The 15,725-nt window shown below is 39.7% G+C and overlaps 1 protein-coding gene across 2 annotated transcripts in view; it reads right to left on the reverse strand.

The window, feature by feature from the left end:
- LOC311287887 (uncharacterized protein) overlaps positions 1–15,725 on the reverse strand; it is a 40,813-nt gene that overhangs the window by 4,449 nt on the left and 20,639 nt on the right. For both annotated transcript variants that reach the window (XM_084404998.1, XM_084404999.1), the window contains exons 6-13: positions 15,517–15,613; positions 10,928–11,022; positions 4,849–4,932; positions 4,690–4,757; positions 4,518–4,604; positions 3,760–3,814; positions 3,107–3,324; positions 339–1,495 (exon numbers count right to left, since the gene is read on the reverse strand). In XM_084404998.1, the coding sequence (XP_084261124.1) occupies positions 339–1,495; positions 3,107–3,324; positions 3,760–3,814; positions 4,518–4,604; positions 4,690–4,757; positions 4,849–4,932; positions 10,928–11,022; positions 15,517–15,613 (1,861 nt within the window). The remainder of the gene's footprint in view (positions 1–338; positions 1,496–3,106; positions 3,325–3,759; positions 3,815–4,517; positions 4,605–4,689; positions 4,758–4,848; positions 4,933–10,927; positions 11,023–15,516; positions 15,614–15,725) is intronic.

Raw genomic sequence — 15,725 nt, forward strand, 5'->3', positions numbered from 1 at the left:
CTCATTGGCCACTGGTGCATCGGCAACCAATCAGCTGTGCCATGCAGATGACGACATGATTGCTACCAATAAGTTAAAGACCTATCAGCCTGAACCATTCAGAGTTTCATGCCAGAACTGTGTAATTATAAACCTGTTAAATGATAATATCTAAAGTTAAAATAAAGACAAAATAACAGTGCCAACTTAAATTGTTATAATCATGTCATTTTCAATATATTCATATATTCAATAATTTCATCATTAAACTCAACAGACCCTCTTTATTTTCTGTAATGAAACATCATCTGTTCTGCTATTCCATCTTGTTTTTTCATATTTGTTGCATTATTTTTTACCTGTGAAACGACTCAAAAAACCCATCACATAACGCACAGCCGCCTTGTTTTTCCTTTCTTCTCCAGCTTTCTTCAGCTCCTCCAGCTCATCTTTTCCCTCCTCCTTCAGTCTGGGAATCAGGAAATCCAGATGTAGAAGAGTGAAAGCGCTGTCTGCTTTTAATGCGATCTTAGACAGACTCATGATGGTCGTATAAGCTTCACAGAGCAGGAGGGACTTTTCATTTATTTTCTTCTCCAGATCGCTCTTCCAGATTTTTGACTCCTTCTCAAAGATTCGGTCCTTCAGATTAGAGACACAGGCCTCAAGTCGTCTTCGCTCTTTCAGAACATCTAATGTCATCTCAACACTTTTTCTGTTCTTTTCTTCCAGGAGTTTGAAGAACTCATTCATGCTTTCGTCTCCCATTTCCCAGGCTTGTCTGAACTGTCGCTCATAACGTTTTACTCTTTTCTCTTTCTGCTGGTTGTTGAATAAGAAGTGAACAGGTTCTTTGTCTTCATCTCTTCTGCAGGGTATTTCTGCTGTGTTAATGGCATTGAGAGCATCTGTTGGAGGTCCTCCATCTGAGTGTGTGAGTAGAAACACTATGTTGTTCTCTATATCTCTACCAAACAGAGACAGAACTGAGTGAAATATGTAAAGCTCTTTTCCAGAGAGACGATTCTGAGACGCCTTCATCACAAAACACACTGCATCAATATAATGAATCCCATCCTCCTCATCTGAAAATAATCTGGTCAGATTCACAGCAATCTCTCTGTCTTTCTCAAATCCTCCAGTGTTTCCGTATCCTGGAGTGTTAATGATGGTCAGAGATGTTTTTTTTTTTTTAGCAAACACCTCATAAACAGTGATCTCAGACGTCTGGGATTGTGACTGATCTTGATGTTCATCTTCTTCTGTGATTTGATAAAACTCTTGATCCTCAAACTTCACTCCCAGTAAGTAGTTGATCATGGTGTTGATCATGGTGGTTTTCCCAGAGCCGGTTTCTCCCACCATCAGGATGACTTTGTTCTGTTTGTTTCTGTCTCTTCTTCCATATGTCCACTGTCTGACCTTTTTATCAGTCCCATCAAGATATTTTCGTTCTGTGTTCAGACGATAAAGTGCTGGAGGACCTGGATTCAATAGTGTGGCATCAGGACGTGATCTATAAAAGAGAGAATTGATTTAGCATCAACATATTATTTAATATACTATTTATTACTATATTTTCTGGTTTGCAGTGACTTTATAACTGTTAGTGGAGTTTATTTATTATTTCAAATTAATTTCCATACACTGATTATTATTTTCCATTCTTTTTAGAGTTTTGAAGTTTTTGAGAAGCTTGTAACTTTTTTCTTCCAAGACAAGCAGCTTTACATTATATTGATGTGACTTAAAGGTATAATATAATATTATGATATTAATATAAATTACGTAATATTTGCGCTATCCTCAGTTTCCGCTTGTAGAAACTATAGATTACATAGATTCCTCATTAGTGGCTGTTTCAATGGACCGATATACGTAAACCACTAACGAGGTTCTATGTATGTACTGTATATCTATGATACAATATCTCGCACGCCGCTGTTGTGTCATTCAGTCATCACGGTTCACGATTGTTGATTTCAAAACTTGATCTGTCGACAGAGACTCCGCTCTCACATGTGTTTTAATAGACAGGTAAGCAAATATATATTAGTTATTGTACACATACAGTTATATTGCACTTTGTTTGTACTTCAGTAACACTTTTTCTCAAGTCTGGTGACCAAGTCTATGGCAGTTAAATTAAATACAGTAGCCTAGTGTTGCACAAAAATATATACCCAGGTTCGTTCAAATTTTATTTTATGTACGATTGTTTTAAACGTGTAAAACTGAGCAGTTTTAACTCTCCAAATCTTTTGACACAGTCACGTATCAGTAACAGAATAAAGCATTACATTTCACGATCCTTGCAGTTAATTTATTATGATGACACAAAATAGTGTGATCAAACGTTCAGGTGATACAAAAACTAATTCATTAGCGGATATATAATTTATATGATTTGTGAATTCAAGATCTGGCAAAGCTCTGTATGTGTTTTCCTCATCTGTGCGATGGCTTTGAGTACAGGGGATTGGACCTTTTCTGGATCATCTACTCGATGTCAGCTATGACTAAGATTCCACTCAACACTCCTGAAGCTGCGGCTACTGCTCGCCCGACACCGGCAGACTGAACAGCGATTCTGCCGAAACTTGCCAACATTCCAAGAGTCACGAATTCTGTGACACCTGCTACTGCGGCTCTGCCTATTCTCCATGACATTTGCACATTATCAAGAGTTGAGCTAGGGACAAAATCACTGAACTTTGTAAGTTTTCTCAGTAACTTTCTCAGTGTTTTGAATGACTTAAGAATCGGTTCACTTGCTTTTCTGTAATCCTGCTGAATTTTTTCAAAGCTCTCACGGAGTGCTTTTTGTTTCACTGTATTGGTAATGTTGGAGGCAGCACCTGTTGCACCCCCTGCAACTCCAACACCAATCCCAACACCTGCTACAATCAGAGATGTTCCGAATATGAACGGTGCCAAGATTGCCCCAACCAATGCAGTGATTCCTCCAGCTGCCCCGATCACTGAACCTGACAGACTGCCTACAGTGCATTTACGGTGTATCTCCTCTAGTGAATCTGTTGCTGTTTTCCACTCACTAACTACAGTCTCAAAGTCATTATAGTGCTTGTCATAGGCCTCATTAAAGTTATTGATGGAAGTCAAGTACCTTTGCTGCAGTGCATCTGGAATCCTCCTATTTCTGTCTACTGCTTCTTTCAGGAATGGTTTTGCCAGAATCTCATCAGCTGAAGGTCTCATATGAGGGTCACAGCTGAGCATTTGACAGATTAATCCCCTTAGATCTTCCGAGTACCCATTTGAGATTTCAGGTATGGTTCCTCTCAAGCTATTGGCATGTAGACAGCGACGCTCTATGATGTCTGACTGTCACATAAAGGAAAAATAAAAGTCTGATTAACCTCTAGATTATTACCATACACATTTTAAATATATTAAAAACTAAGACCTTTAATTATGTGACTGATTTATAATTCAGACACTTTTCTCCTAAGTAGCTTGCCATAGAAGAACAAAGGCAATTTGTTAAGCAAAGCCAACAGTATTTGTAGGACACAATTCCAGACTTATGATACCGAAGATTAAGAAGCAAGCTAGAGAAGAGGAGAAATGCAGAGAAAAAAAAGAAAAGATTTCTGTGTGTGCAAATGTAAACTAATATTTACTTTTGGCAAACTTTTCCTCCATAGCAGTTACCAAGATCTTTAAATAGGTTAGGACTGCTATCTTTGTTTGTACACTTTGAAGTTAATTGATTGAGCCATAGGATTAACTTAAATATGTATGTATATATAGACTCACCCACACATCCAGCATGCAGAGATCATGAAGCAACCATCCCAATGACCATATGTCACTAAACAAAGTCAGTATAATTCAGTTAGTAACTTCAGTTGATATAGTGTCACATCAATGTTCTGTTTTGCATTGATTTAGTTTTCCCTGTTTGCCTGCTAGATTGTGTTCTAGTTAATCTCATTGATTGTTAATTAGGTTACACCTGTCCCCATTATGTTAGTTATTGTCATCCTGTGTATTTAAGCCCTGTGTTCTTTGAGTTTGGTGTCGTTTCAGTTTACAGGTCTTGTTTCCCTGTGATTCTCCTCTCTAATCTGAAACTTTAACCATTTTCAAGAAACGACTCAAGGTGCATGTTTTTCATCAAAAACATTTCACAGCACTTATACATTGTTGCCCTATTGTTAGTTTGATTGTTTCTATTGCTCTCCTCATTTGTAAGTCACTTTGGATAAAAGTGTCTGCTAAATGATTAAATCTAAATGGATTATTGGATATAAAGACTTATAAAGACTACTCAGAACTAATCTTCATTTTGCACTTTATTATAACAGTCACTCATTACATATAGTTAATTGTATTGTTTTGGATGACCTTCATCTGAATGCTTAACTTTCATGTTCTTTAACACCCGTTTTTTTCCTAAGACATGTTTATAAAACCTCCTAATTGAACTAAGGCCTAATTCTGGTTTAATTTAAAATTGTCTGTGAAACCAGGCCTCAATGTATGTATTACCTTATCTTTTATAAAAAGCCTACCTTTTTGAATTGTGTCTGTGTTTTGTATAGATCTCTGGGCTGACATAGAGCTCTGCACCCACACTCGATGTTGCATATTCATCAGCTCTTAAAAAGAAAAATCAAACATGTAAATTCAAATGGATGGAACCGACAAAATCTCTTCAAAACTCCTATTACTATTTAATTTCACCTTTGCAGCACTTTTGAGAATCCAAAATCTCCTAGGTTGATGTAACCATCCCCAGTAAGAAAAACATTCTAGAAGAACACCATAAATCATCATATGAACAAATAAACACATTTGTCTTTAATGTTAATAAATGATTAAATGACCTTGGTCAGTGTCTACCTGTGGTTTTATATCTCTGTGGAGAACATTGTTCTCATGGAGATACTGCAGAGCCAGACAAATCTGAACAAACCAGTCAAGGATCTACACACAGAAGAAACAAGAAAGCAGTAATTTATTCCATGCATTGTATTTGTTTTATTTGGTATATTTGAGTAAAAAAAAAAAAGGTTGCAAATTTGCCATTAGTCTACCATAGTGAAAAAATAATAATAATTGGTTCTTGTTTTACAGTATACCCCCAAATTTATCATTCAGTGTTGAGTATTAGTGCTGAGTGATATTAGTTCTTCTCTGGAGTACTTTATAGCTAACTAACAAACTGTAATCATTGGATAACTTTTCTGTAATAAATGTGACATTAAGATGCTTGTCCACCAAGGTGTTTTTAGTGTAATTTCTCAATTCTTTCAAAAGAAGCGCAGCATGTTTTAAAGCATTTCTCTGGTCGCTGAGAGATGGAAATTTGGGTAAAACGTGCTAATCACTGTCACTTTTTACAAAGCCATCTAATCACAGCGGAGGACAAAGACCCAACCGTCACATTCTGTTACAACGATAACAGATGACAATACAAGCACATTCATCCAAAACAAGTAAGTACTTTACATTGTTTTGATATTTTTATATTCAGAAACAAACTTTTTGTGAAATCAGATGCTAGTAACAGGTCAGCAGATATTCCTTATCATAGCAACTAAAGTGTCTTAAGGTCCTTTCACACCGAACGCGAAACAATTGTTCCTCTTCGTCAGTTACTACCATGCAAGTCAAGACTGACGAATGGGGATCGCTTGCGAGAGCCTAACTACTTAGAGTGAAACTAAACGATCCAATGCACATTGGCATGTGATAATTGCACCAGCTGCTGTGCACCGCGGCGTGAGCATATAATGAGCAGAAGGTGCATCCTTGTCTTTCGCTTCAGAGCCAAGTGGTGAATGCTGTTCCTGCTCTGCAATCTTATCTGAGAGTGTTTTAACTTCAACTTTTAACTTCAGGAGAATGCCTCTTGAAGCTGGTGTTGGTGTTACAGCGCTGGCCACAATCTCACAGAGAGCAAAACAGCTGTTTTCACAGCTTAGGATGTTAGAAACAGCTATCACCCTGTTTGTGTAGCCGCGGTCATCCCTGGGTGCTTCAGCACTAGAGAGAGCAGTTTCCTGAAAGAGCATACACGGTTTGACACTGCATCTTTTTCAAGATGTCATTCAGTCCCTTTGCCTATTCCCCGGTCTAGTTCCTCTTCTGGTGCACCAGAAAAGAGCTAATTTGGCTAATAGCTCTCGTGATCTGAGGATTACAGTGAGCGTTCCCCGACGAGACCACCTCCTCGGGCCCCTCACTCCTCTAGGGCATCACAAACATGCTGACACTGCGTTCGTGGGTGGTTTATGCTCTCCCATGACGTCGGCATGTTGTTCGTCTTGCCTCTCTCATGAGGGCTTGAACGCTCAGCGTGCCGTGTGCCATCGAGTTTGACGTTCACTGTCTCGCATGCCTAGCAGCTTTCGGATGGGATTACTGGGATTACTGCATCGGAGAGAGGGCTGTTACGCTCTGGAAATAAAGATGATGCTGAGTTCCACTGTAATGGTGTGTGTGCTCATGCTGAATCAGATTCAGACTTGACAGCCACACTTTCCCGGGCTACTCTGGGGGCGCAGTGCGATGCGTAGTCGCCTTGCCCCACCCCCGTGGCTGCCGGATGTGTGTGAAAAAGTTTGGCAGTATGGAAGCATATTGGCGCCAATATGAAAAGCCAAACACGCCAAAATCTGCAGAAAAAGCTTTTCCTCTCTCACTGCCCTTGGTGGTGGAGCGCCTTTGCTTATTGCACACCGCCTGTGCCTCTTGTTGCCTCTTGTTGCCTCTTGTGTGGATAATGTGATCGCGACAAAACGCGTGAAACAATTTGCTAATTCAAAACCATGGATCACAACTGAAATTAAAAAGCTGTTAGCGGACAAAGAAAGAGCATTTAAAGGAAATGATCGGTATGGAGGAAAGCTGATTCAGAAGGAAATACAGAAGAAAATTAAAAAAGGTAAAAGACAATATAAAGATAAAATTGAACGACAACTTCAGGAAAATAATTCGCGTATGGCATGGAGGGGCATAAAAACTATAATAGGTCAAAATCACCATTCTAACAGTACGGTACACACAGTCGAGCAAGCAAATGCCCTGAATGAACACTTTGCGAGATGGGAGAATGACGCGCCAGTTAATCCAATCAGCCTTGACGGAAGAGCAAGTGCCTCAATCAGGGTAAGCTGTGAGGAAGTGGTGCGGATCTTCTCCCATGTAAGGACTCGGAAAGCTGCCGGCCCTGACAGGCTGGAAGGCACCATCCTAAAGAGCTGCAAAGAACAACTGAGCCCGGTGTTCAGAGGGTTGTACCAGAAATCACTTGACACACACAAAGAAGTCCCAAAGATATGGAAAACTGCAGAAATTGTACCACTTCCTAAGAAACATAAACCAGATGGACTGAATGATTTTAGACCAATAGCGCTCACTTCAGTTGCTATGAAATGCTTTGAGCGGATCATTTTAACTCATCTCAAAAAACAAACCAAAGAACACATGGATACATTACAGTTTGCCTATAGAGAGAAAAGAGGTGTGGAAGATGCAGTAACAACTCTCCTGAATGGAATTTATAAACATCTTGAAACACCTGCCTCTTATGTACACATCCTATTTGCAGACTTCTCTTCAGCTTTTAACACCGTTCAGTTACCTATGTTGATAGAGAAGCTGATAATCATGGGTGTAAACCTCAATCTGGTAAAGTGGATTCAGGACTTTTTAACAGGCAGACTACAGTTTGTGAGAGCGGGTCACAGCCAGTCAAAAATCATCATGACAAACACAGGAGTGCCACAAGGATGTGTTTTATCATCGCTGTTATTTATTCTGTATACTAATGACTGTGTCAGCCACCATTCCAAATGTTCATTGATTAAGTTTGCAGACGATGCTGCCTTGGTTGGGCTTTTAACAGATAACGAGCAGGACTACAGGACTGAGGTTGACCGTTTCTATGAATGGTGTAGTGAAAACTCACTAATTTTAAACATCCCAAAAACAAAAGAAATGGTGATCGACTTTAGGAAAAGGCCCCCTCCACTGCAACCTGTTACTATTCAAGAGACAGTTATTGAGATTGTAGAGGAGTACAAGTATTTGGGCACTATTATTGATCACAAACTCACCTGGTCAGCCAATACATTAGCAAGATACTCAAAAGCACAGCAGCGGCTCTTTTTCTTAAGAAAATTGCGCAGTTTTAATGCAGAGACTAGTACTCTGACATTGTTTTATTTAACTTTTATTCAGAGCGTGTTGTCTTTTGCCATCCAGTGTTGGGGGGGGGGGTCTTTCTATTTCGAACAGGAACATGCTGGACAAGGTGACAAAAATGGGTAGAAAAATTACTGGATCAGACACTAAAAGCATTACAAATCTGACTGACCAGTATACCCTTAATTTGGCATTGAGAATATTGGAAGATCCATTGCACCCACTTTGTTCAGAATTTTCCCCCCTCCCCTCTGGACGTAGATTCAGAATGCCCCGAACAAAAACTAAACGATATATTACATCATTTTTGCCGAGGAGCATTCAATTACTAAATAGATCATCCGTAGGCATATAGACATATTTGAAATGCGTATTATTGAATACTGAATACTTATTTATTTATTGATTTTTTTAAGCTGTTGAACTGATGATTTTATGCCTTTGCTGTATTATTGTTGTTGTTGTACATGTTTTGTTTTTTTGTCTTATTGTTATATCATGTTTGCTGTGTTGATGTTTAATGTGGCTCCCATGAGTGCAAAACAAATTCCCCTCGGGGCAATAAAGGTTTCATTCATTCATTCACTCTTCCCTGCATGTGAGGGCCACCCTACAAGTCTGTGGAAGGCCAAAAACACGAGGGTAGTTCTAAGTCTGGGTTGATGATGCTTGATGCATCTCACGAGGTGGCCTTTTTCGGAGACACTGTTGGAGACTGTGCCCAGCGGTTTTCCACAGTTCAGAAACAGGCTGAGGTAACCAAGAGCTTGTCCCAATGTGCTACCAGATTCACTCGTTGGCTTCCCCTCAGTCTGTTTGTCGCCAAGGGTGTTAGTCCCCTGCGAAAAAAAAAAAAAAAAAAACACAACTGTCACAGCCAGCTCTACTGTGATGTCAAGCTTTCGCAGGAAGATGGCGCCACCTGTCTAAGCAGCCCTGAGACCCAGAGTCAGCTGCTCTTCCCTGGTGGAGGGCCGGGCAGAGAATCTTTTTGTTTATTCAAATTCTGTTCTGCCGCTGGCGTCTCAGTCAGTGGTACCCAAATTCTCAATAAGAGCAGCTTCTCTGGGTCACAAGAGGGTGCGGAGGGCAGTGAGCGACACCACCAAGCCTTCCCACACACCATCTGCCCCACCCTGGAACCAGTTAAGTGTGGAACAACACACTCAGATTCTGCTTCGGGCCGCCTCAGTGCCTCCCGAGTCCCTGTGTACCACCTAGCTGCCCCATCCCGGGTACATCTGTGGTCCCATTGGTCCCGCTTGCACGGTGCCTGGGAGCCTAGCAATTCCCAGCCCGTTTTGCTGGCTCATCCGTACCATCAGACTCAGCTATACAATTCCGTTCACCCGGCGCCCACCCAAGTTCAAGGGCATCCACTTCATCTCTGTGCAGAGTTGCGATGCCCGTCTTGTGGGCAGAGATCGATGTCCTACTGGCGAAAGACGCGATTGAGCCGGTCCTGCCAGCCGATATGAAGACAGGGTTATATAGCCCCTACTTCATTGTACCCAAGGAATGCAGTGGGTTACGGGCAATCTTGGACCTGCAAACCCTGAATTGGGCCCTGCACAAGCTCCCGTTCCAGATGTTAACGCAGAAACGCATTTTCTAATGCATCCGTCCCCGAGATTGGTTTGCAGTGATCGACCTGAAGGACGCTCTCGATTCTTCCTCGACACAAACCGTTTCTGCGGTTTGAGATTGAGGGACGGGCATACAAGTCCTACCCGTCGGGCTGTCCCTGTCGCCCCGAGCCTTCACGAAGGTCGTGGAGGCAGCCATTGGTCCACTCAGAGAACACAGCGTTCATATTTTCAACTATCTACAGTAGACGACTAGCTGATTCTGTCTGTCTCGAGAACAGTTGGCACATCACCCCGCACTGCCTCCCAACCTTCAGCCCGTGGTCGGACCCTTCGTTTCAGGTGGACGGGGCCTCAACTGCATTGGCATATTAATTGCCTTGAGTTGCTCGCGGTACACCAGTGCTGACTGAAAATGTATTTTCCCTTGTGTTTGTATCTTAAAGGTTTATCCATTTGGCTTTAACCTCTTTCCCTGCACATGTACAACAGTAAATTAAGATAAAGTTTGGTACTGAAGAATCCAAATTTAAGAATATGTTTAAGATCTGCTGATCTTACTTCCTTACATAACATCACATGAAAAACTAAGGTGAATTACACTGTATTGGGCATTCAAGGTGAACATGATGGCATCAGCTGTCTAAACATTGTAATAGTCTTTGATCTTCCAACTAAGAGTTGGACTGTGTGTGAATGTTACCTAGTCTAAGGTCTCGTGACCATTTGTTGTGTGTACCATTTGGGGGGGGTACCATTATCTCAGTTGGGGGCAATTGCCTCTATTGTCTTTAGATGATTAGATTTAGTGGTTACCTCTAAGGCTTTGTGTATGTTTAGCACCTTTAAGGACAGCCCACTGAAAGACCTATAAAGAAACCATGTAAAGTTTGTAAGCCAGAATGATTTGGGAAGAACTGCAGCCGCGTACAGCGAAGTCCTCAATAAAGAATAACTTTGTTTGAACGTGATCCCCAACGTCTCCTGGTCTCTTGCTTCGACAAAGAAAAAGTTTTCAACAGTACTACACCAGAAACAAACTATAATGCTTAAGATGCTTTTGACAAAATACATCATAAAATATAATTAGACCATCACATACATAATTAGCATCACATACTATAATTAACAGCTCTAGAGCGAATGAGCTCTCTCTGACTCAACAGAGTGCATATAACACTCACCTGTTCTTCTTTAAAACATCCTTCTTGTGTTTTCATTTTCTTGTATAGATCTCCTCCTGCACAGTACTCCATCACAATGTAAAAGTACCCAGATTCTTCATCATAAAAAACATCCAAAAAAATTAAAAATGATGTATTATCATAGAATAATTTCATTTTCAAATATAGGAAATTAAATATGTATAAACTACCAGTCAAAAGTTTGGGAATTATCTTATTTCCAAAACATTTTCAGCAGCCTCATTACTCCAGTCTGCAGTGTCACACTGCTTTGATCACAGGAATAAATTACGTTACAATATATTCACATAGAAAACATTTATTTGATACAGTAAAAAAATATTTCACAATATCACTGTATGTTTGATCAAATAAATAAAGGCTTGGTGACCCCAAAATCATATTTATTCTAAACTTCTGACCGGTAGTGTATTCATATGCCTGTATAAAAGTCATATACAAGTAATATATTTACCTTTCAGAATAATCTCTTATACTAAGATTCAGATCTTTCTGTCATTGTTTATTCACTTATTAAACTAATTAGTCAAAACACAGTTTTAAATAAATGCACTATATGTCATTAATATACAATATTCTTTAAAAGTTAAGGGCTTATTGCCAATGGGAAAATTACCTCTTTAACATTCATCCTTCCCTCACATTGTCAGGGTTCTGTCACTTCGGTCTAGTTTGTTCTTGTGACAGAGCTCTGACACTCCTGTATTCTCTTGTCTTAGTCTGTGTGCCTGGTTTCATGTTCGGAGCATGGTGTTCGGATTCCGGCACTAATGTCATGTTCGGTATTGGTTCTGTGTCGGGATTCGGATATTCATGCTCCACAACATGACATCATGACTTTGCGTAAACATACACGCCACTTTCAAGTCAAGTGGCGTGTTATTTATACGCATTTTGCGCTATTCACGTGTATGTCCACGCCGAAACGAACCGTCATCTTCCGCGTGTATGTCTGCGCCGTTAAATGTCCGAGCGAAACGGAGCAAAATGTATATCTACATCTGGGGATCAATATTTTTTTTCCTAGGATGGTAGGAGAACACTCATAAATGGTATTAACAGCTTGTGTTATGATCCTTGTGTTTTACACTGACTGTGTGCTTTCATGTTGTAATGTTTTGTGAACACGTGGCTTATGAGTATCCTCATTAGCTGCGTGTTAATAGGCTTGTTTGAGATGAGCAAAATCTGCGCAGAATCGATCACCGGTGATCAGCGCGAGATGCATGCCGGTTAGAAATGTGTCCGAGTGCGGTCCGCCTTGCTCTGATGTCATGCTGACGTATCATATAACCTTTATTTAAACAGGAAAAGTCCCATTGAGACACAGTCTCTTTTACAAGGGAGTCCTGTATAGCATATTCAATCATAGGTTACAAGACAATAAATTACAATATAAAATACAAAGCAAATTTACACAAAATTTACAAAATTTCAACAATCTCTCGCGAGCGCAAGGCGCACCTGTCGGATTCTGCAGTCGAGCGCAGTTGCTCTCCACCGACTGCGCTGATCAAAAGCATGATGGGAAACGACTTGCTGACGGCAGCTTAATGCTCATTGGTTTAAACAACCGTGATGTATTGTTCTCTTTTAAAATGTTTGATTTTAAAACTCTGATATCATGTTTTATGTGTATACTGTACGTTATGTGTGAATATTCCCAAACTATCTAAGAGTGTGATCTCTATGTAATGTAATTTTTATATATAAAAAAAAAAAAAAGCAAAAAAAAGCAAAAAAAAACACATGTCTGTATTAAAGAAAAAAAAGACTAATAAACATGTATTTGGAATGGAATTTAATAAGTATGCTACTTTGGGTGTCTTGTTCATTATATTTATTTTCATATAAAAGCAACAGAACTTAAATTCCATCCAGTTTATTAGCAACACTGTCAGAGGTGTCAAGTAACGAACTACAAATACTTCGTTACCTTACTTAAGTAGAAATTTGAGGTATCTATACTTTACTGGAGTAATTATTTTTCAGACGACTTTTTACTTCTACTCATTACATTTTGACGCAATTATCTGTACTTTCTACTCCTTACATTTTAAAAATAGCCTCGTTACTCCAATTTAATTTCGGCTTGTTTTCATTCCAGCTCGTCGTCGTTAAAAAAATAAAAATAAAAATTGGCCAAGTACACAAACGGTTTAGACCTGACTCCTGCCTCCTGTATACACATCGCTAAACTGATTGGCGTTGTGGTGTCTTTCTAACTCGTGAGAGGCTGTAGTCACATTTGGTTGTGCGCAGCGCCAAAAGTCCTCCGAAAGAAACGTAGATGCGGTAAGCGAGGGAGAAATCGCGGCAAATATTGATTCAGAGAGAGAGAGAGAGAGAGAGAGAGAGAGAGAGAGAGAGAGAGAGAGAGAGATTTTTTTCCTTACATTACTTTTATACTTTAAGTAGTTTTGGAATATCTTTTTTTTTTTACTTTTACTTGAGTAAAAAGCTTGAGTTGATACTTCAACTTCTACAGAAGTCTTTTTAAACCCTAGTATCGATACGTCTACCTGAGTAATGAATGTGAATACTTTTGACACCTCTGAACACTGTGCACGAGCGTGAATCCAGTGAATCCCGCGATATCCGTCTTTGATCTCACAGGTGTCTGATCCACTGCGAGAAGAGAGAACTGTCCGGCTTGCCTGCGCTTTTTTCACTCCTCCTCTCACTGCAGCCGCCTACTCTCGACTACACTTCAGGCGAGGCGCATCTTAAACAAGCCTCATGTCTTGTTTTGTGTGAGCACATGGCTTGTCATGCGTTTCCTAACCCCGCCCATCTTGTTACTTGATTATTGTTGCATTTGCCCCACCTGTCCTCCCTCGTTATGCTGGGTACACACCAAAATATTTTTTACATCTTATAAGATTTTCAAAATGTGATAGACCACAAACATGAGGACAACAAATCCTAGATTTAAGCGTTTTGCTCCTATAGTGTGTGTGTGCCATGATGTGACAAAGACAGCACAACACACACTAACAGATTTTCAACCAGAGTCTCGACTGAACACAGGAAGTCTCTCAAAATCTCGCAAGACTTCAGAATAAGCATGGCGGACGATATGCAGGAAGAAACAGCGATGGTGTTTTGAAAGGTTTTTCACGACACGTTGTATAAACATTCGTGCTGTCGCCACAAATCAACAAGCTGATCCTCCATCTCTGCTGTCCACATCAATTTCACTGTGTGCTGCGCCATGATCATCTCATCTCGCTTTCTGATTGGATATTGTTTCCTTTCACGTGATAATCTCCAGAGCGTGCGTGCGTTTGTCCTCAGGGTTCACCCCACACTTCAGGATTTCTGATCGTAAATATTAAACATGTTGAATATTTACGATTCGCGATCGGAGCGGCTCCGACTTTCTTCCGATCAGGTTCGAACACACTTAACACACCTCACACCAAGGGCAAATCTGATAAGATAATCTGTAGAACCATCAAGATAATCGGGACACAGCTAGGATTGTCAGGAGGGGGGAAATCGGCCAAAATCAGCCCGATTATCTTTTGGTGTATACCCAGCATTACCTGTCCTCCCTTGTTACCTGCCTTGTTCGCTCTCTGTTTATTCTCCTTGTGTCGATCGATCGTCATGTTGACTGTTACCTTATGTGTCAACTTAACTTAAGTCTCTTGTTTCCCCCCCTTGGGCCCATTACCTCTGCAAATTGAGTCCTCGCTTCATCCCTTACTCTCAATCCTGACAAATCTTCCCCTCGCAGGTCAAAATCACCCGAAGCCCTACAATTATTCTTAATTTATTTATTTTTTTGAACAGAAAGATTTCTTTTTTTGGATTTTTTTCTATTTTTTAATGCAATTTTTGGGAGATTTTTTATTTTTTATTTTATTTACCTTTAAATTACTAGATTTGATCAATAAATAATAAATAAATAGTAATTTAAGCACATTCCTCACATTATTTAAATTTAAATTTAAAATAACACAATTTTATTCATAACCCTTTTAATTCAGCTCAAAATATCTTACATTGGACGTCTTTGCCAACCTCTTGTGGAATAAAATAAATAATATAAGGATATTTCATGACTCTTGCCTCTAGATGGGCTTATAGCTCTATATGGAGCAAATGAGCTGTTCCACTGGGTCCTAGACATCATGTAGACATTATAAAATCCTTTTTTGGTAGTTTTAGCATTTTTAGTTTGAATTTTGATCATTTAGGTTATTTCTATGTGAAGCATAGCTCGCTTTCCATTCAGTCCTTAGGGGGTCAAATTGACCCGTGAGGGAAGGATTTGTTATTTTTTTTAGATTTCAACCACAAAACCTTTTTTTTGTATTCTTGAAAAATTGTTTTAAAAAATGAGTTTCAGGTCAAAATTACTTGTATTTTTACCCTGTACATATTAAAAGTATACATTACACATTAAAAGTAAATGCATATCACTCATCTTACCCCACATGTTCACTGTTAGTTGTTCACACTCATAAAAAGGTTTCACACTTTCTAAAAAAACTTAAAATTTACTTTCAGACTGAAGGAACATTGTCATGCTTCTCTTTCTATAATGTAAACAGACTCACCTTCAAAGGAGTCCTCGTAACCAACGATATATCCATGGTGCAGATCCTTCAGGATGTTGATTTCGTTTTTGGCTGCATCTACATTCAAATTCACATTCTGCAAAGAACACATTTCATCTATGTGATGTTTATCTAGGATCATATTAATATGTTCCATGTTCCTAACATTATTTCCGCTTGTTGCAGGGTTCACTTCACACACACATTTG

Source organism: Rutilus rutilus (assembly GCF_951802725.1).
Source record: "Rutilus rutilus genome assembly, chromosome: 3".
Lineage (NCBI taxonomy): Eukaryota > Metazoa > Chordata > Actinopteri > Cypriniformes > Leuciscidae > Rutilus > Rutilus rutilus.